Source organism: Magnolia sinica, chromosome 4 (assembly GCF_029962835.1).
Source record: "Magnolia sinica isolate HGM2019 chromosome 4, MsV1, whole genome shotgun sequence".
In the NCBI taxonomy this organism is placed as follows: Eukaryota; Viridiplantae; Streptophyta; class Magnoliopsida; order Magnoliales; family Magnoliaceae; genus Magnolia; species Magnolia sinica.
Window position 1 is genome coordinate 101459218 of NC_080576.1, and position 21333 is coordinate 101480550.

At 39.9% G+C, this 21333-nt stretch overlaps 1 protein-coding gene and 1 pseudogene across 6 annotated transcripts in view; one reads left to right on the forward strand and one right to left on the reverse strand.

Annotated features, from left to right (window-relative positions):
• LOC131243539 (probable helicase MAGATAMA 3) overlaps positions 1-8191 on the forward strand; it is a 66516-nt gene extending 58325 nt beyond the window's left edge. For 3 of the 6 annotated variants that reach the window (XM_058242964.1, XM_058242962.1, XM_058242965.1), the window contains 7 exons: positions 1080-1133; positions 2467-2525; positions 4880-4964; positions 5047-5412; positions 5875-5997; positions 6126-6212; positions 7303-8191. In XM_058242964.1, the coding sequence (XP_058098947.1) occupies positions 1080-1133; positions 2467-2525; positions 4880-4964; positions 5047-5412; positions 5875-5997; positions 6126-6212; positions 7303-7518 (990 nt within the window). In that variant the 3' untranslated portion in view covers positions 7519-8191. The remainder of the gene's footprint in view (positions 1-1079; positions 1134-2466; positions 2526-4879; positions 4965-5046; positions 5413-5874; positions 5998-6125; positions 6213-7302) is intronic. The other 3 variants (XR_009170118.1, XR_009170117.1, XR_009170116.1) reach the window with 3 other exon arrangements.
• Positions 8192-9590: 1399 nt separating this feature from the next.
• On the reverse strand, positions 9591-20424 carry LOC131244243 (GDSL esterase/lipase At4g26790-like; annotated as a pseudogene).
• Positions 20425-21333: the final 909 nt, after the last annotated feature.

Below are 21333 nucleotides of genomic sequence, written 5' to 3' on the forward strand. Positions count from 1 at the left end.
CACATATATGCTTACCTGTGCACCTTCTTACGTGCGCACCTTTGCACACATGTCATGGGCACAGAATCTGAACGGTCCATGTGATGCGGCACCCCTTGAAACTTTATTGACCCAGTTTTCAGCATGATCCAAAACTCTAGTGGGCCATAACAAAGATAAATACAAATCAAGGGAGGTAACTGTTTCCTTTTTCCATGGCCCACCAGAGTTTTGGATCAGGCTGAAAGTTGGGCTTGTGAAGATTCTAGGGGTGCCGCATCACGTGGACTGTTCAGATTCTATGCCCATGACACGTGTTCAAAGGTGCGCACGGGTGCTCATGTAAGAAGGTGGGCAGGTGAGCATTCCTCTGTCTGTGTGTGTGTGTGTGTGTGTGTGTGTGTTGTTCGAAATGTATATTGGTTTTCTTCTAAGTCCATGGTCACAAGGCACCAAATGTGCATGCCACAATGTGTACCAGCATGGCTGTTCATCAGGTGCATCTGACCATGTAGATGATCTGGTGTAAAATCAGGCTGGTCCATTATTTAGTTGGCCACAATTTTAGGAACAGGTGGGCAACTAGTTAAACTTAGCCACATTTATTTAATTTTCAGCCACCCATTTGTTTTTAAAATTGTGAAGTACCTGCCAAGTGGACCGGCCTTTTGGGCCAGGGCTTCTACAGTTCTACAGAGTGGGACCCACCTAATGCACGGCTTGGATCTTGTCCCGTGTACATGCTAGCACACGCAGTGGCATTTAGATGGTCTACCTTTACATCTGTATGAGCTTACCAGATTGATCTCTTTTTGGTCCATGTTGTTTGTCCTCCCTTCATTTCTTGTTGTTCTCTGCATTGGAGTTTAAGACACTTTAGAAGCCCTGTCGTGATATCTATTGGGTTATTTTGTGCTAAGATGGAACTCAAAACCAAAAGATGCCCATTTGCACTTAGTTAGATTTGTTTCCTCTTTTTTCTTCTTCTTCTTCTTCTTCTTCTTCTTTTTTAAATTTATTTATTTATTTTAATTCTTCTTCTTTTAATATTCTGTTTGGACTGGCACTGTTGTCATGCATTTGATTTTTGTGGTTCGCAGGTGGAACCGGCAACTCTTGTACCACTGGCACATGGATGTAAACAAGTATTTCTTGTATGTCCTTTTGCTAATGCTTTTATTATAGTGTGAGGAAAGAATTTGTGGTACTGCATCTATAATGGTAGTGCATGTATACCAATCTATTTTGTTAATGGTTTTGAGACTTGGCTACTTGGATCGACTCGTATGGTCTTTAATCAAGTCATACGGATGAGTCAGGGGCAACTTGGCCGAGTCACCCTTATTTTAAATTCTGATAGATGCAGGGCCCATGGTTCAGTAATCTGGACCATTGGTCTCTTCATTCGCATCTTGGATGGAGAATGCCCTAAAAAAATTCCAAAATGTAACAATCTGATGACCTGGCTATGTTAGGACATTTTCAGTTTTATATGTGCTGGCGTTATTTCTCTTTTCTTAACTGTCTAACTGTTGGCCACAAATGAAAGGTTTGTTTGTCTTATTGAGGAAACCCAAGTACATTATACGGAATCTTGGTTGGATGGGTCAACTTAGCCTGCCACGGCTGTAGCCTGAGTCCCTAGCAACTCGGACAAAGTCTGGATGAGTCCAACTGAGTCATTTCTGGGTTCTGGGAATTGTGGTTTGAACCTGATTGGGTCCAACCGAGTTGAGGCAACTCAGATGAGTTGGACAGTACTTGTCCTAGTCTTAAAACTGATTTTATTTTTCTACTGCATATTTTCTCCCCCCCTCCCATGCATTCATAGCCGTGGATTCAAGAATATCTGCACCTCTAGTCTGATAGACCAGCTCTTTCCATTGCAAAATTTGTATTTGATCTGTCCACCTAACAATATCTTCTTCCCGCCCTTGAAATGTTAGTAGCGGCTGCAGCCTTTTTCCAGTAGGCTTGTTTATGCTACGTTAGAACCTTGATTTTTATTTATCAAACTAGTGTGTCATACAATATGGCTAAATCTGTCTTCCCTTTACTAAAGGGAATGTATGTTCATGTCTACATGTGCATATAGATGGTGTGCGCAAATTTATTTATTTTTTTTCCTGGGTAGATAAGGTGGGTTCTGTTCATCCGCTGGCAGAAACTAGAAGAAAACGGATATATGGAAGAATTAGTTTCCTATACCTTTTTCCACACTGCATCCTTGTTAATGTCGAGATCAATTGGCAGAAGCTCATTTGGCAATTACACTACATCTCTTACATTTCAATCTTTGCATGAATCGGTGCTCATTTGAAGATTGATCTTCCCTGTCATGTGCAAATTTGGCTAAAGCATCTCACCACTTCCTATATATTTGAATCTTTGTTTTGTCGCTGCAAATATTATGATGTTGACAATATCATCGCCTCTATTTTGATTGGAAAATACCTTCGCTTTTTCTCTTGGTTAATGTTCATTTAGGTTGGTGATCCAGTTCAACTGCCAGCTACAGTCATTTCTTCAACCGCTGAGAAAATGGGGTAAACTATATATATCTTTTCATCCTTCTACGTGTTTTACTAAGCGAATACATCTCTACATGTGGCCATGTCCCAAAATGGTATGCAGGGAGGACATCCCAGCTCTGCATGAGGTTGTCTTTACTGTAGATGATGTGGCCCATGAATCTGGCTGGTCAACTCATCAGGTGGACCAGAAATTTACTTTGGATGTTGCAGGTTAATATCCTTGGATCCCTTTTGGTTCACTCAATCTAAGCCCGCAGTTTTTAGTCCATGATGAATTATATAAATGCACCAGATAAACAAATAATCAAATGACTACAGTTGCAGCAGCACATCTATTCATATCTCACATAGGTTAGTAGGTTAGCATCAGACCAACCATTTTGAGAGCATCCCATCTGGTGGATTTTGTGAAATCACTTCGTAGAGGTGAATCTATCCCTTAAAGAGAGAAAACTTTCTTCTTCTTTCTCATTGAAGGAAAAACTAAGATGCATACCTGTAAGATACTACTGAGAATAGCTCAAAACCTTAACCCATCTTCTTAAGTCCTGATAAATCAGACACAATATGGGCCATCTATTTAGTATCATCTCAACATATGATTTTAAATTAACCTGGTTTTCCTTTAGACTATCTAGTTTCCTTATTAAGGACTTGAACTTCAAGTTTCCTCTAATTTAGGAACCCATGTGAAGTAGTAGCATATGAATTAAGTTACTAATCATATTGGAAACAAGTAGTGATCACTTCTCCCAAAAATCCTACTTTAAGGGCCTGTTTGGATACCACCAAATAAGTTACTTTTTCTGCTTATAGCCAATGTTTTAAATATCGATGATAGCAGCCGATATATCTTGTATCTCACCTATGTGATACGAAACACACGGGTATTGCTGATATATCCTACATGTTTCATTTGGTGAGCATTTTCAATTTCCAAACCCTTTTTTTGTTGAAATTATATTAAATCAGTGTCAAATGGTTACAAATGCATTGGTTCTTCATGTTTTGCATAAAAACTCATGGAGTTGGAACTTTGATTTCGATATCCATTTGTTCTTCATGTTTTTTCTTTTTTTCGAAATTTTCCTTCAACCAGCTGTCAATTGAGACTAATTTCGAAGTATTTGATGAAATGATCATCACATACACTCTAATTTTGAAATTTGAGTGTAGATGGTCTGATTTGGGAAAAATTGAAAATTTCCCAATTTCTCCCAAATTGCATGCAATGTTACACTCCAAACATGAAATCAAGCATGTATAAGGGCTGATATACTGATTTGTTTAGTCTTTGTCAATTTTCGAAAAATAAAAATCATTTTTAATTAAATTTTTTTTTTTTCAAAATTTCCCTTCAACCAGCTATCAATTGAGACTAATTTCGAAGTATTCAGTCAAACAACGCATAGCTTAGAACCCTATACAAAGGAAACCTATTATGTGCACTTCTTTTTTGAGATGTTATGATTTAAAAGTGTGTGTTCCGGTCTTTCTTTAAAAAATAAAAAACAATTCGCGAAGTTTCATTGAAAAATTCAACCATTTTCCCAATGTTTCCCCATGTTTCACAAAAAGTGGGATAAATTACCCGATACAAATGATACATCCCATGCGATAACTGATACATATCTCTATGCCAAGGATGTGATACGTAACGCGATACCGACATTTCGAACACCGCTTACAACAGTAGATAAGTAACTTATTTGGGATAAGTAAGTTTGGTTTAAGATCAATTATAAGTAACTATGAGGCATAAGTAGCTTATCTTAAGTAACTTACATTCCAAACGCCCCCTAAATGATTCAATAATAGTCCTTAGAAAAGCCTAAAAGATACTTGGGAAATAGTAAAAATAGAAATAGCCCATATCCTCATAAATATGTCCAAATCATACCATTCTCTTTACCCCAAAAACCAACAGGCTTTAAATTTGAAAGATAACCATTGGACTAAAACCCTGGCCCCATGACTTTTAACAAGTAGTGAAAATATCGCAGATGGGGAAACAAGGAAGAATACAAAATCTCTAAGTTTCTGATCCTTTTCTTGTTTTGCTCTACATCTAATGTGGAGGTTGGCAATTTTTTGAAGCTTCCATGGTTTTATTTCATGTGTGGATCACCTGCTGAGTTGACTGGCCTGATTTTTGGGTCAAGATAATGACAAACTGGGGCTCATCTTTTGCATGGATTGGAGTGCCCATTCACTTCCATGCTGGCACTTGTGGCCGCATGTAGAACGAGATGTTTGTGTGAGCTTAAGCAGTGCTATCTGTTGTTATTCAAAATTTTTTTTTTTTCTTTCTTTCTTTCTTTCTTTCTTTTACATGCCTGTAATTTTGTGTTCTCTGGCATATTTAGATATGGCATGAGTCTGTTCAAGAGATTTCAGAAGGCTGGCTATCCAGTACAGATGCTCAAAACCCAATACCGCATGCATCCACAGGTTAAATCCATATTTTTGATGCTTAAGTCAAACTACTTAATTATTTGTATGGTAACATTTTTGTTCAATCCTCATTCTCCAGATAAGAAGCTTCCCTTCAAGAGAATTCTACTCGGATTCGTTAGATGATGGACCTGATCTTGATCGCTCCACAAAACGTCCGTGGCATGAATACCGCTGCTTTGGGCCATTTTGTTTCTTTGATATAGATGGAGTCGAATCCCAGCCATCAGGAAGCGGTTCTTGGGTAAATGTCGATGAGGTGGACTTTGTCCTCCTCATGTATCATCAATTGGTGACGAAATATTCAGAGCTGAAATCAACTTCTCGATTAGCGGTTATTTCCCCTTACAGACATCAAGTGAAGCTTTTCCGGGAACGTTTTCGCGATGCTTTTGGAGTACAGTCGGATCAATTAGTAGACATCAATACTGTCGATGGATTCCAGGTGAGATGACTCATGTACTGGTTCAAGTTCACCTGGAGGAATCATAGGGCCCCAAGCTACGCTTTGCTGTGGTGCAGGATTCTGTACTAGTGGGGACCATTATTTGGTGATATGGAGTTGATCTGATGGGTTCCATTTTGGAGGGAGCATGCCTCAGAAATTTTCGGAGATTGGAAGGTGGTCTTTTTGTTGAATGTAGCCGATTGCTGATTTCCCTTTCCAGTTAAATGTGAAATTGTAGGCCATCGATTTAAGGGTTGAGATCTTCCTATCTAGGAAATTTGGGGCAGCCCACTTCCTCTGTGGAGCCCATCAGGCCAACAATCTGGATCACAAAACAATGGGCCTCACATGTAAAATAATCCTGGGCATAGTTGTCCTGAATCAGAGCACCCTATAATTCCTCATTCACTTGCATATCTACCTGTGAAGTAAATGAAGTACATGTTTTCTATTTCTCAGGGACGAGAAAAAGATGTTGCGATCTTTTCATGTGTTCGTTCGAACGATGGAAAAGGCATCGGGTTTGTGGCCGACTTTCGGCGAATGAATGTTGGAATAACCAGAGCGAGGTCCTCCATCCTGGTGAGGCATTATTTTTAGATTTAAGGGATGTTTCTTTTGGATTAGGTTGTCGATTCTCATTCTATATATAGCTCTTGGCACTTTTATCCTCATTTTACTCCAAGGACTGGACGTTCCTTTCCATTTAGGTGGTGGGTTCGGCATCAACACTTATGCAGGATGAACATTGGAGCAATCTAGTAAAGGCTGCCAAAGATCAAAATTGTCTCATCAAGGCAAGATTTCCTGCTTTTTTAAAAAATAAAATAAAAATAAAATAAAATTTCTATGAGTCCCATTAGAGGAAGGTCCTGAGTAGCGGTGGGAATGGGTTGGTCGAACCACAGGTCAATTGGCCTGAGCTGCTTCTGAGCTGGGTTTGGGCCAAGTTAGGTCAGACTGCGGATCGGCTCAGGCCAAAAAATTAGCCCATTTAGATAAATGGATCTGACTTGGATTTAGCCAAACCTGATTTGACCTGCCCACATGGTGCATCAGCAGGCCAGGCTGAAAGACCAAACGTGACCCATAACCCAAAACAAAACACACACCTATAGTTTCAATCTGAGAATCTAACGGCCAATACATGCCATCAAGGCAATATCAATGAGCACCAACGAAGGACCGATGAAAGGAGCAAAAACCAAACCACTTCAGGCAGGTCAATTGAGTGCACTTAGTTCCCTGTGTTGGGTCAGGCAGGTCGATTGAGCCAGACGCAATTATAATTAAACGGGTCAGGTTGGGTGGGCTTGAGAAATTTTAAGTGGGTCGGGTCGGGTCACAGGGTAATGGGTTGTGGATCAGGTTTGGGCCAGATTTCTTGGCCTGTTCTTTAAGTTGGTCAGGCTTGGGCAGACCCTGACCCGGACTGAACCCGACCCGTTGCCAGGCATAGTCCTGACTCCTGAGCCCCAACCATCATGGTTTACTTAGTTGTAGGATTTTGTTCATGTGGTGACCATGGTTAGGTGATCAGACGTTTGATTTGATGGCCCTGGCATGATTAGGTGGCCCCTCCAAAAGTACCCAGATTTCAAGATCTTAATCCTTCAATCAGTCACCTACAAATAGATGGCCACAAAACAAAAATGAAAGAAAAAGAAAAGAGCAACAACTACATTATATGGAGAAGCTTGAAGGGTCTTGAAATTTCCAATTTGATAGTTTGGGGCATCCTCCAGCCAAGGTGTCGTGCATTAGATCTACAGTCTGGATTTCCAAATGATGGGCCATAAATGTACAGATTCCTGCCTCTCCACCCACAGATTACACATCTCGTGAGGTTCAATACGATGATGATTATACTAGAACTTACCACTGCAGGTTTCGAAACCATACGCCTCTTTCTTCAGCCAGGGTAACTTGAAATCGATGCTAGTTGTAAAAGAAGAAACCAAGGTCCAGCTAATTGAGAAGCATCTGGAATTACTGGAGGCTAACACAGTCAATGATGGCGACCCTGTTGGAGAGGGCGATCACGAAGGGAATGCAGACGACGATAACATGGATGTTGATGATATGGGTTTTGATGAGGACTAAATGCAGCACTGTTGAGTAGTGGTCTTGTTTGTTGTGGATCATATGATGCTGCGTGCAGCAGAAGAATCAAACTGTGAAACTGCTTCAAACTGCATTTGCGAATGCGAGGTGATTTCCGGCACTCCCACTTATTATTTGAACTCAGGCGGGTCTCACAAAAGAAAAAAGGAAGTTCAATGAATGGTTTTTATACTTTAGTTAATTTTGTATCTATATATTCATCAAAAAGAAAATAATTACTGTGTTGCTACAAATAGAATAGGTGAGCATTATGGTGTAGGGTGATTGGATCCATTGATCTGGTGGGCCGCCAACCGAAGGTGAGCATTGCTCATTTGTTTGGTTTTATCTTTTTTTTGCCATCCACTTGCAAGTGGCATGATACATGCTGTAATGATGCTTTTTTCTTTTTTTTTTTCCTTCTTCTTAAGGTGGACGATACAACGAAGCTTTATTGATTCAAAGTGGGGTTTTAGAAGGGACTGACAATCAAAGATGGGCCCTTTGTTGTGGTTTAGATCACTGATTGGACATTGTTTATTGTAATAATATGGAGAAGCTATTGTTGGCCATTGATCAGATGTTGCTAGTCATATGGTCAAAGTAACTTTTAAGAGGGACATGCAATCAAAGGTGTGCGTGTCCCACATGATGGATGGGTATGCTATTGATATGTGCCATCTATTTTCCTTTCCATGGAGTGATTTTCTGGAAAGGATTTATCAAGAAATATAGCTCCACATGATGGACAGTTTGGATCACCAATTGAACTTCTTCTCTATTATGATAAAGACAAGACCTTGAGTTCCTTACAGATTGATCTTATGGTTAGGATCAAGCAATCAAAGTGGTTTTTGTGGGATCAGCAAGCAAAGGTGGGCCCCAAATGATGGATGGTCTAGACTAAAGGTGTTGTTAGAGCTGTACACGAGTCGAACCGAGTCAAGCTTGGCACAGCTCGGCTCAACTTGGCCAGTAGCTAACCTCAGCCTGAATTTGAGTTGACTCGGTCCTCGAGCCCGACTGGCTAGCTTGGCTTGGTTTGGTCAGTAGCTCGGGCCGGTCTGAGCCTTTGCGACATTTTCTTAAACACATAGAGTGCGCGTTCAATTTCTCACAGAATGCAAAACAGTAACAACACTTTACAGGTATTTCCGCAAACACTTGGCGAGCAGCAGCATCAGAATCAAGATATGAGAAGAATGTATGCACCTGAAACATACTGATTTGTTTCATATCCATTCCTTCGTTGCCACCAGCCGATCGCATGGAAAATGTATACACCCGGAACAACAATTTGTTGAGTCATTTCGTCAAACATTTGATGAGCAGCATCAATATCAAAATAACTGAGTCACCATCGATTCGAGTTGAGGTTCGGTTCGAGTCGAGTTTGGACAAGCTCAAATTCAGTTCCAATTTTTTTTGAGCTCCAAAAACCAGTTCAACGCGGTGGAATCCATTATTGAGCGGAGTCGAGCGAGCTGACCGAGCTAACTCGACTCGTGAACAGCTCTAGTTGCTGTGGTGGTTTTAGTGTTGGAGAAGGAGAACAGCGATTCTACGATTCATGCGGGCCTAATAAAATTCAACGGTCGTGGTTTGATCGCAGCTTGTTTTCTTGCTTCCCACTGATAATGCAGTGCACGCGTACATCTTGCCCGCTTATTGCACGTGTAGACACCCATGGCCAAGAAAAAGGTGGCCCCCGTCATGAAGAGCGTCTGGCTTGAAAATCAGGCCGGTCCACTCTTTAGGTGGGCCACTCATAGAAATCAATGGAAGGCCGTCAATCTGACCCAATATACAAGTTTGACCGATGTGATGACTGGGCCTGCACCATTTTCAAGCCATGTGATCTTTACATGGTGTCCGTCCATTTGCAGAGTACGGTAAGCTTATGTCAGGAGGCCACCCTTTGAGAGGATATCTGAGGTTTTGCTGTGATCACAACCATTGGTTTAGAAAGCTTGGGCATATGCCCATTAATCAGTAGTGATGATCTTCATTAAATCTGACGGTGGGCCATGAATATCTAACATGGGTCCAACAGTTTGGACGGTTTGATTTGATTGACACGTATGCGAAGTGTACACTTGACGAGTGCGTGCATATGGGAGTCGTACTCTGCCAGCTTATATCAATTAACTCGTGTTTCATGTTTCATCCACAATCATGTTTCTATTTTTTGCATACATGTAAGCAAATCGCGTCCACATTCACATTGATCGAACAATCTCAACCGTCTGATTTTACTCACTGTATTTGCCTTGATTACCATTTTGTTCCTGACTGTCCATTTGGTACTCATCACTTGGACGGTTATGATCATCTGATGAGAGTGATTCTCAGGCTATGCTCCATCCACCGCAACGAACGTGACAGTGAATTATCACCACGGTTTTATTCTTCTAGAGAGGAGGTGCACCTTCGTAAGTGTGCAACGCAGATCACTGAAAAAAAGGACGGTAGATGGGAAGAAGCTGGGACACCACAATCTGATTGAGTCTCTGAGATGGATGGACGCTATCCCAGAACACGAACTTGGAGGCATCCGAGCATGTGAATGGGTTATGCTTGTTGCATAGGAGTGCTGATTCTACGGTCCCGGTCCCACAACATCCGAACCGTTCATCATCAAAACCTGCATTAGTTTGGAGGGATGGATGAAATGCAATTAAAATGAGAGAGAAGACAATACCATTTAAGAAGTGAAACTGGGATTCAACCCACATTGGAGAGATCCGAGCCATTCATCGGATCATCCTATCCAAAATCATTCGATAATGGTAATTGTTGAACGCCAGTTGCCTGCAACCCCCTCCCATTGTGGAAATTCCTGTGGTCAGGAAGCTACGTAGGGCCCACTGAGATGTCTGTGAGAAATCCACCCTGTCCATCAGTTTCTAGAGCTCATGCAAGGATATGATCCCAAAAATGAGCTAGATCCAAAAGTTGAGTGGACCACACTACAGGAAACAGTGGGGATGGAAATACCCACCATTGAAACCATCCCGGGGTCCACCGTGATGTTTATGTGCCATCCAAACCTTCATAAAGTCATTCTAATTGGGATGAGCTGAAAACACAAATATTAGCCTGATATAAAACTTTTATGTCCTTATAAAGGTATTGGGCAGAGGTGTTCCATCTTCACTATTTCTCGTAAGGTGGTCCATTTGAGTTTTGGATCTAGCTCAGTTTACACGTCCTAACATGAGCTGAAGAAATGGGATGGATTTCTCGCGGACATCTCGGTGAGCCCCATTTAGCTTTTAATAGCAGAAACTCCCTCGGACTAGGGTCAGTGGCAACTCCACCCATCCATTATATATGCAAATTTGACTGGGCGTTGTGCGGTTGTCAGATATGGGACTACTCAAAATATATTTGAAAGTTGTTTTGTTGATTATGTGTACAACTAAGTCTCTCTTTAACATGAGCATGTAGTCTAAGCAATTCCTACTGGCATACGTCCTAATTTTTAGGTCACAGGCATTTCATAGTGGGCCTCAAATCAAATGGTCCACTAGTTGAATGTGCTCTTCTTTTTCTAATTATTTAGTAGATTACTTAAGGAATTGTGTTCTAAAAACTAATATATAGACAGGTGTGCTTATGTGATTTTAGCAATTGGCCTGTCATTTTAGAAGCAGTTTCCACCTATGGTTGGCCCTAGATTGCGATAGAAAATGTTCTTTCATGGAACATTAACATGTACCATTAGCATTTTTCTTCCATACAAGTGCTAGAATCTATAATTAATATTTTCGTTCTTGGTGCACACTAGGTGGGGTCCACTTTGTGGACAACACCAAATGTGCAGCCTAGCATTGTAGGGTTCCTACCGCGGCTTCACTTGGGTTTAGGTCTAGCAATTTTATTGGGAGTGATGGTGAGGATATTTTCTCAAGCCATTAAAACAAAATGTTTTATTGGGCTATTATGATGTGTGTGACATTCACTCCATCCATCAGTTGCACCATCTCTTTTTAAGATAGGAGGCAAAAGTTCAGGTTGATATAAAACTAAATTAGGCCATGCCACATGGAATAGTTGGAACACAAATGCCTATTTGGGGTTATAATGATTTTTCATATGAGGTCTAACCCGAGGGAAGAACCAACAATCAATCGAATTCAAAACTATGTCTATGTGCCTCCAAGGTCTTAACGGTGCACATTTCTATCCTTGGAGTTTCTAGAGGTGTGTCTCACTCAAGTTTTAGGTCAATTATTGTTCATAGTATTCCCGATATTATATATATCTCCAGCTTAAACATACCAATAAAACACCAATATATCAATATCGCCAATATTTTTTAATGTGTAAATTTTCGGTGTTGCTTGTATTGCCAATGTATCGTCAATATTTTTAACTGTATAAATTCAAAGTGTAACTTGTATCGTAGTGTACTAGTGATATTTTGATAATATCACTAATCTATTGATATTGTAAAATAAAATTAAAAAAGTTCCCATTTCAATTTTTTTTATAAGCGCATAGATGTATATATATGTAATGTTTAATTTGTAGATAATATTATTGATAATATTATGATGTTATTGTTATCACAACATGGGTGATATTGATATCAAATAGCGTGCATTGTCGATATTTTGAAATATCAATAGATGTATAGATGGAAGGTTGGATAGATAGATGGGATGGATGGAATTGTTAGATTGATTTCTTACAATAACACATACTTATAGGCCCCCATTAAATGAAAACTCATTACGTATGCATTCTTTCTATAACTTTTTTATTCCTAAACCTACAAATATCTATATTCTAGCATCTCCTAAATTTTCACTGAAAAATTCCACAATTTTTTCATGTTTCCCATCATTTTCAATTATTGGCTATATTATCGATAGTATTGATAGTTTTCGTATCCGCAACCGTCGAAACTTATAGTGATACATACCGATACTTCAAACACTGGGGCAATATAATTTTTAGGTTACATCCTAGCATGGTCTATAACTAATAATGGATGGAGTGGATGTCACACATGTCATTATAGGCCCCACATCGCTTATTTTTATTATTATTACTTTGCTAATAGAATGTAAATTACCATAATGCCTGGGATGGTTGATAATCTCTAGCAAGACTGTGTAAATGTCAACGTAAATGATCTTGGAGCCTTCGAGATCTGTGGCAAGCGACTTGATTTGCATGGAGAGTTGAGTGTTATAACTCACGCAAGCTTCATTTAATGATTCATCACATTCTCTCAACGGTCCCCCTTTCATCGTTCTGCGCAATGGGACACATCCCAACGGTGGAAGCCCTGTTATGAAGATCCTTCGAGCTCCCAATTCATATAAATCCTGAAAAGATGCGTGTAGTGTTGGAAAATGAGGGGAAAACAAATGAAGAAATCTTAATCCCTTTTTGCTTTTAAAATCATCTGAATCCAACCAATCTAGCAATGTTCTCTTAACAAGATTTTCTCAAAGTGTTGTTTGGATTCAAGCAAAGTTATGTCATTGACAAGAAGCTGAGACAAAAGTACAGGTCATGCAGAGAAGCCCAAGTACTTTTAGGCACTATTCGTCATGACTGTTCAGTGCACACAAGGAACAATTCATTTATAAACATGTATTACAGGGGTTCTAGTCCTTGCCCAAGTGGTAGACTCCGGGGAATTTAACACGCGGTCTTGGGTTTGAAACCCATAGGTGGTGAAATCCCACTACAGCGTGCATGGGTGTGTGGTGCGCGCGCGCGTGTGTATATCTATATATATTACATGTTCCAAATGTGCCACGTGTGTAATCATCTAAGTTAAAAATCATACATTTGCACATATGTCGTTATTAATCTTTAAGCAATAAAAGTCTAGCACATGCCTCAACATCCACACATGTCAAATGTGCGAGTACACGTGTGCATTTATCCATTTGCCACAATCTATCTTTATTTCCATGGTGTTTGATAAGAAGAAACGGAACAACCAATCGCAATAGTATGTTCATGGATAATAGTGCAAATAACTTTTCTATAGAATGCCTGTCATGATACAACTTTGCCTGAATCCAACAGTCACGAAACTATATTGGAACTGTTATAATCAACTAATATCCATGGGTAATACTTTTCATTTTCTATGTTCAATAAAAAAATCAACATGTTGTTAATATCCTTAATAAATCTTGACGAAATTGCATTAGAGCCGTTATAGTTGACTGTTAGCCATTGAAAATGATCTTTTAATCCCTGATTTAGGAGAGGGTAGGATTAGGGTTTCATAGAATAGAAGAGATGTTACCAATAAAGTTGGGGGTTTCAAGGATTTGAGACAAGGGTAATATTGTCATTTAAAATTTTTGCTAACTTAACCACGGTTAGTTTCTCATCTGAAAAATTAACACAAATGTATTCTTTTTACCCTATTTTTAAAAAAAAAAGTAATGAAGGACATTATTTATCTTTGGGCCAAAAGGTTGGAAGTCACACTCTTACTATTTATCTTAACCAATAGAATCCACTCATTAGGTGGGCCACACCTTGTATCAGATCGGTTGTTATTAGTTCTTTATGATGGTGTGGCAAGCTAATAAATGGATACCTAGATTTTTGTATCAGCCGTTCATTACTGTGGGGCCGACCTTTTCAATGGGTTAGATTTTGTACACTATAGTTCTATGTGAAATCATTTACCTTGATCACATTAGAAGCTGCCTCTACAATGAAACTAATGTACGCCGGGAGGTCATAGTGCACTCTTCGGAAAGGAGTAGAATAGTAAGTCGTTAGAAAATCATTGCTCCCCAAAATCATAGCGTAAAGTGAATTAGAGACGATTTTGTTGCCTTTCTCTTCTCCAACTTTTTCCTTTACTCTCTCCAAACACTCTTTTAAGAACTCCAACTGCTTGGAAATAGGTATCACTGACTGAAATTCAAGAAAAGAAAGAAATTAGCAAGGTTAGAGACAATTAGATTTTTATGTACAACTACCCATCATTGTTAGATGGAATAACTTATTTTTATTGGGGTTGGATTTAAGCACCTGCATTTAATGAGCCATCCAATTTCTGTTCAAAATTGTTAATGGTTGTCCACTTACTCTAGTAAAATGATCAAAATGCATCCCATTTTTAAAATCACCAAATGGTTCTGTAAAATTTGAGAATTCAGCCCAAAGCAAGATATATGCCCACCTGTGTGTTGATTCTAAATCGAAAGGCCCGTTCAATTTACATGTTTTCCAGCCCATCACCGAATCAGAGCATTGTACTCATCATGTTGGTTACAAGTGATGCATATACAATTATTGCCCAACTCAAATAATGGGCAATTCAACTATGGCTTAGGGCGTATTTGGGAGCATGGAATTGAAATCTTGGATTTGCAGTTCTGAAATTTTTAGTCTATTTGGTGGCATGGATTTTTGAAATTCAGAATTTTATAAATTGTATTTGGGAGCCTGGATTTTAACTCTTGCAGTTCTCGGTAAGACAATGGATGCTATGAGTTAAATGCTCTTAAATATTCTAAAAGTGATGAATGTACGCGGCATTGGATAATCATTGCCACGAGCATAAAATAGTCTTGGCAAAAACACCAGGCAGTTCTAAACTTTTAATGACTCACAATTTCATAAATGAAACAAAATCTCATCTTTTTGGGTGATAGTAAAGTATTATTTTTTTATTGTAGCCTATATAATGATTGAATAAGCTTGAGTTTTGTAGCATCCCGTCTTCATGATATAAATACAAGTGTAGACGTCCAATGGCACAAATGAATGTGAATACCTCAATTGAAATTCAAGAAGAGAAGAGGTTGTAATTATGATGGTTGGAGATGACCCATAATCAAATCTCCCTTGGAATTAAAAAAACGATTAAAATTTTGAATTTTTTGAATTGCCTTAGAATTGAAAATCCAGGAATTTTGACGGCGCTAAAATGACCCCACCTTTTCCGAATTTCAATTCCAACCACCTAAAATCTAAGATTTTGGAGGGGTTGCCAAACAACCCCTTGAGGCTTGTTGACAATGTGACCCAACAGATAAATGGCATGGATAAACTCAACGGATACCATATTGGAATGTTTGCATGAAGGCCCCTTCACAATCTTGCCCTCTTGTGCATGGTTTTTCCGTCTAGGTGAGTCATATCGACTCGTTCATTTTAAGTAGATTCATGCCTTGCCCAAATGTGGTGACTTGTTGGTACCAACCCAACCATTCCCGACTGAAACTGAGTTTACTCAAACGAGTCGTCAAACCATTCTCCGGTGATGTTGGTGATGATAAGTGGAAGAGATGGTCCTTGAAAGTCTGAAATCTAGACAATTCATCGAGGCATCAACCAACATCTAATCCAGGGTATTTTTTTTTTTTTTTGGAATGCTAAAAATAAAGATTGTCTCAGTGTTTACACCTAGCTTGGCATGGCCAATCAAATATTTTACTAGACACTACTTGGTGTAGATGAACTTGAAAAGGAATAGTTATATATGCATAAGTATTAAATGATAGAGTTTTATCAAAAGGATCTCTCTACAAAGCAAAAGTCTTTTTAAAGCAAGTCTCTCTGTAAGTGTTAAATTCCAAAAATCTCATCAAAAGAAATATGAATCAAGCATTAAATGATAGTCCAAGTAAAAGAAATTCTCGTAGATGCAAGAGCCTAGTAACGTTGGAACTCCAGCAAAGGTTTTTTATGCAAGAGTTCAATGACGTTAAGATTCCAGTAAGGCTTCCAACGCATGTTGTAAGAATGAAACGACAATATGCAGACGTGATCTCTTGCACATGTGGTTGTACGCAATAGATAAGCTATGCTTACGTGGAGAATCAATGAGATTTGCATGATCATTCATTCCAATCTTTCACGATGATGAAGATTATATAAGGCTACCGCCTCCCAAAAGCCTGTATAAACAACAGTCCACGAAGAGCTAAAGGATGGATCAACGGATACCAACATAACCAAACTCAGCTCTACGTTCTCTCATATATTTGTTCCCCATGGACATTAATCATTTTACTTTATTTTAGTTTAGCCCCAATCATTGCTCATAGTATGTGGCCCAGTTTTTTTAATCTTTAGTTTATCTCTCCGCCCTTTATCCACGACATCATATTGGATTGTAAGAAAGATTACTCAGTTTCAAACGGAAAGTTGTAGAGCTTTCTTACTATGTGCTAGGTGATTACATCCGTTATCTTACTATGAAGTTTTTTTTAATTTTTTTAATTTTTTAACACATGCACCCCCCAGACACCCATGCACGTATTAGTGGGATTTCACCATGTATGGGATTTGAACCCAAGACCTCATGTTGAAACTCCCTCAGAGTCTACCACTCGGGCAAGGACTGGAACGGATTGTTGAAGATTTGTTCTCTATTGGCTATTTCGCCACAAAGCCCAGTTTGCAATTAAGCAATGAACAAATGATCACCCCGCATATAACGAACATCTTGCTAAGAAGCTCAATCCATAATTGAGTGACAAACCGATCATCATTGTTAAGCCAATTATGAGTATCAATTGTAAAAATTATTAATAAAATACTTTTAATTTTTATCTTCTTTCTCTATTATTATTATTATTTTTGTAGTTGAACTATGGTTACAATCATGATAGGAAAAAAAAAAAACTCTTAGGTAAGAAGTTTTGCTTGCTAGTACACCCATTTTGACATGAGGTATCTTTCACTCAGTCTAACCCTGGGGTAAGAAGTTTTCATTCAAAAGAACTAACCCTTTCTTTCCTAAATCGCCTTATCGCCTGTAATAATATACGGCTAGCAAAAGCGGCCAATCTAAAAAATTGGGTCTCATTCAGCTTATTTGAGCATGGGTGACCAACATTCAATCCAATTCAATTCAATTCGAGTATAATTCTAACACACACCTTTTCTTTTCTTTTTTTTACACACGTAAACACACCCCACACACGCACGCCGTAGTGGAATTTCACCACGTACGGGTACTCGAACCCTTGACCCGGTGTTGAAACTCCCGAGATTCTACCACCGAGTAAGAGTAAGGATCCCTCCTAACACACTTGGATAGTTTCACTATCCCAATCGCACATGTTTAACTGAATATTGGCCTTTGTTGATGCGTATGGCTCGTATTCGATTGAAAAAAGCAAGCAATCCGGTCAGCTGTTTCAGCAGACCTTGGGCCCAATTTATTTCGAAGGGCAATTGTCCACATTCACCAGGAGGACATAACACCAATCGAACGGCTAGGATCATCAGATCACTGTGAATTTTACGCAATAGCTTATCCACGAGGTGGCCCACCAAATAAATAGTTTGGATTCCGTGGATATATGCCATGTATACCGTTCTCGTGATGAGAGTGTATATAATAAATATAGGCAGCTTTGTACCATGATGCTGCACGTCATGTCGTCAAAACCAGCACCAGCAGATGCGAAGCTTACACCAGTGCATAGGTCTTTGGCTCTCACCCTTGGGTCCAGATAAGCTGGCAAAAGGTCCTTTATGCCCAGCGCAGAAACTGAAATTACACAAATACATGAAACACGCAGTTAAAATTTTGCACGTGCCAGGAACTTGTGTGAGAGATCCGAGCCATTCATCAGACGAGGCCCACGATCTACGCACTATGATCCAAACAACAGCCTCGAATATCTATTATCCGAATCACATGCATAGGAGAGAATGGCAGCTGAGAAAGACATTCGACGTACACGTGAGGCCCACCTGATGACAGAGCGGTTCCATTTTGGGTTTTGGAAAATACACTGCCAGGCCCACCTGAAGAACGGTCCAGATCTCACCCACGCAATGCCAATATTAAAATTATATAGGTAGGCATTTGGGAATTGGTTTGTTGCAGCGAACTGTCTTTTTTTTTTTTTAATGGTTTACGGCATGTAGCTGTACGGTCGTTGAATTTGAATCGTCCATCTGTTGGGGATTTACGTGGGTGGCCCACTGTAGGAAAGCCACATGGATTGGACAATCCATGCATTTCGATTGGGGTTTTCTGGTTCGTTTTCTTTTAACCGTCCATTTGGGGTCCATTGATCAAACTGGATCCCTGATTACTGTTCTTTCTCTGCAGTGGGCCAGATCCCTACCGTTGTACTTTCTCTACCATTGTCCATCCATTATCGGCCCCACCACATGGCCCAGTACATCAATCAGGACCGTCCAAATCATTAGCTCCGTTCTGGATTGAGTATAGCCTGACGATGGCACTGATCGGCCTATTCTAACCATCCAAATAGACCGTGCATCCCTTGCCAATGGGGTCCTATTAAAACATGAGTAGTGGGACGCCGATTGCCTACTGACACTGCCAGTAACGACTCGCTACTGGACGGTGCTTTGTGGGCCCACAATGATAAGTATGTTTTATCCACGCCGTCCATCTATTTTTCCAGCTCATTTTAGGAACAAAAAAAAATTAAATCAGACAGATTAAAATCTCAGGTGGACCACACCACAGGAAAGAGTTCTGATTGAACGCCTACCATTAAAAAACACTTTTTCGGGGCCACAAAAGCTTCGGATCAATCTGATATTTGTGTTTTCCCTTCGTCCAGATCTTTGTAAGTCTAATCAACAGGTTGGATGGAAAATAACCATTACAGTGGGACCTAGAAATCTTTTAATGGTGGGCGTTCAATCACCATTGTTATCCTGTAGTGTGGTCCATCTGACAGTTTGATCTGCCTCATTTTTCGCAATATTCCTTAAAATAATGATCTAAAATGTATGGACGGTGTGGATGAAATCCATACATCATTGTGGGGCCCACAGAGCGCCGTCCAGTACCGAGTGTCAATACGCAATCCGCGTATGAGTAATGCCAATTGGCAACTCTTCTCATATACGTTCGATGCCGCTGCTTCCCCTCTGTAAACGTGGCAAATTCGTGGCTATTGATCAGTGGGCCATGCCCCTAAAAGATAGTGGATTGGATTGTGATAGAGATATGGCCAGTGGCCTAAAAAGCGAACATTTCGATTGACGGCCCACATCAACCAGCATTACTCATAACAGCTGGATGGTGAGAGTGGTCCAGTCGCTGTAATATTTGACTAATGCCCACCAGATCAACCGTCCCAATCACCCCACGTGTTTGCCGTAGGCACGAATCTGATCTTCAGTTCAAAAGCATCCAGGGGAAACACTTCCGTTGTGAAAACACCTTCAGCGAAAGAACGCTGTAGGTGAATTTGATAAGGCCACAACATATTCAGTGGGACCCACCTGATTGGTGGCCTAAAGATCCCACACACGTCTGCCACATCAGCACGTGCCTCTTAATATCCTCCCACAGGGATCTTCCATTGTGGGTGTTTCACACCGGAAGGAGGCTGACTTCTCTGATGGTACCGAATCTATACAATGGGGCTCATGGTTGGTTTATCCAAGCCGTTGATATGATGGACCCCATCATGGATGAACCATAACCAAGAAATCTGTTAAATTGAGAAAATCTAACCTTTCACTAGAGAAAACATTAGATTCAATGGTTAGGATCTTCCAATTTAAGAGATTTTTTTGGGCATTTTCAATCCATGGTGGGGGCCATATGATTAATGGCTCGGATTAACTAAACATTGGTCCCACATGTACAAACCGGAAGGGAAACCATGATTAGCATTGATATTGTTAGAAAAAATGGCTTACCGATGTAATCTGCAGGAGCTTTCCATTGCTGAATCTGCCGGTGGATCTCTGGCCGTCGAAATCACGACCGTAGGGAGGGAAGTTGGCCTTAAACAACGTACGGATGCCATTGTTGTTGCCCGGATCGGACAAGGAGTCACCGATCACGTACAATGCCGGTATATTTTCATCCAACGTCTGATTTGTAGGGACAGTGAGATCCCACTCAAGTGCAGGAACACCAAAATAGATAGAACAGCGTGTACCGAATGCTGCATGTTATATGATGTTTTAGTGTTCTCAAAGACGCTGAAATGCATGGGTGTGGGCGCGTATGCTGGGGTCCTTATATACGTCGGATAACATATGATCCACGGCTGAGGATTTGAAAACATGCTCGGGTTGTAGGTTTTTAGGGAGATCTAAGGGGGAAATGTTTTGGTGCTCTTCCAGTGGCATCGGTTCACTTAAAAAGTCTAATCGATGGATCTGAACCGTTCATTGAGTTCAGGACAATATTTTTAGCCTACCATGCAAAAAAAAAAAAAAAAAAAAAAAAAAAACTGATTGGATGATCTGATCTGTCCTTGATTTGGCCTTATTTTATTTTACCATCCGTCTTCTAAGTCATGGATGGTATGGTAAGGATTGCTTAAAACAAGTGATTCTTTAGAAATATGAGAAACCCATGATGGTCCCTAACAAATAGATGGATCAAATCATTGATTTGACTTATTTTTTGGAAATGATCGATGGTCCATATTTAAGGTCCTGGATCAAATGGTTAATATTAGTCGTATCATCTTTTTTTTTTTACGGTGGCTAGTAAAAAGTGTATCGAACCAGATGAACGGTCTAGATCAATGGATTGGACTATCTAATTGTCCCAATGCAACTAGGAGCACCACTGGAGCACTTCTTGGTTTAAAATAAAGGGTTAGTCTTGCCTGTGTTGGGAGATGACCCAATGATCGGAACCGTCCATATTTTAGATGATGTTTTTGATGGTGTTTAGCCCAAATAATACACTGAAAGGACGATCCCATCCCTTGATTTGTGGAGTTTCTTACCAGTGGTCCACATTCTGAAAATGTGCTACACATTCTTCTTCAATCTTCTCACGTGTCAATGTCCCAAATGAGCCACTATCTATCTTCGATTATACCACACACATGCCAATATATATGT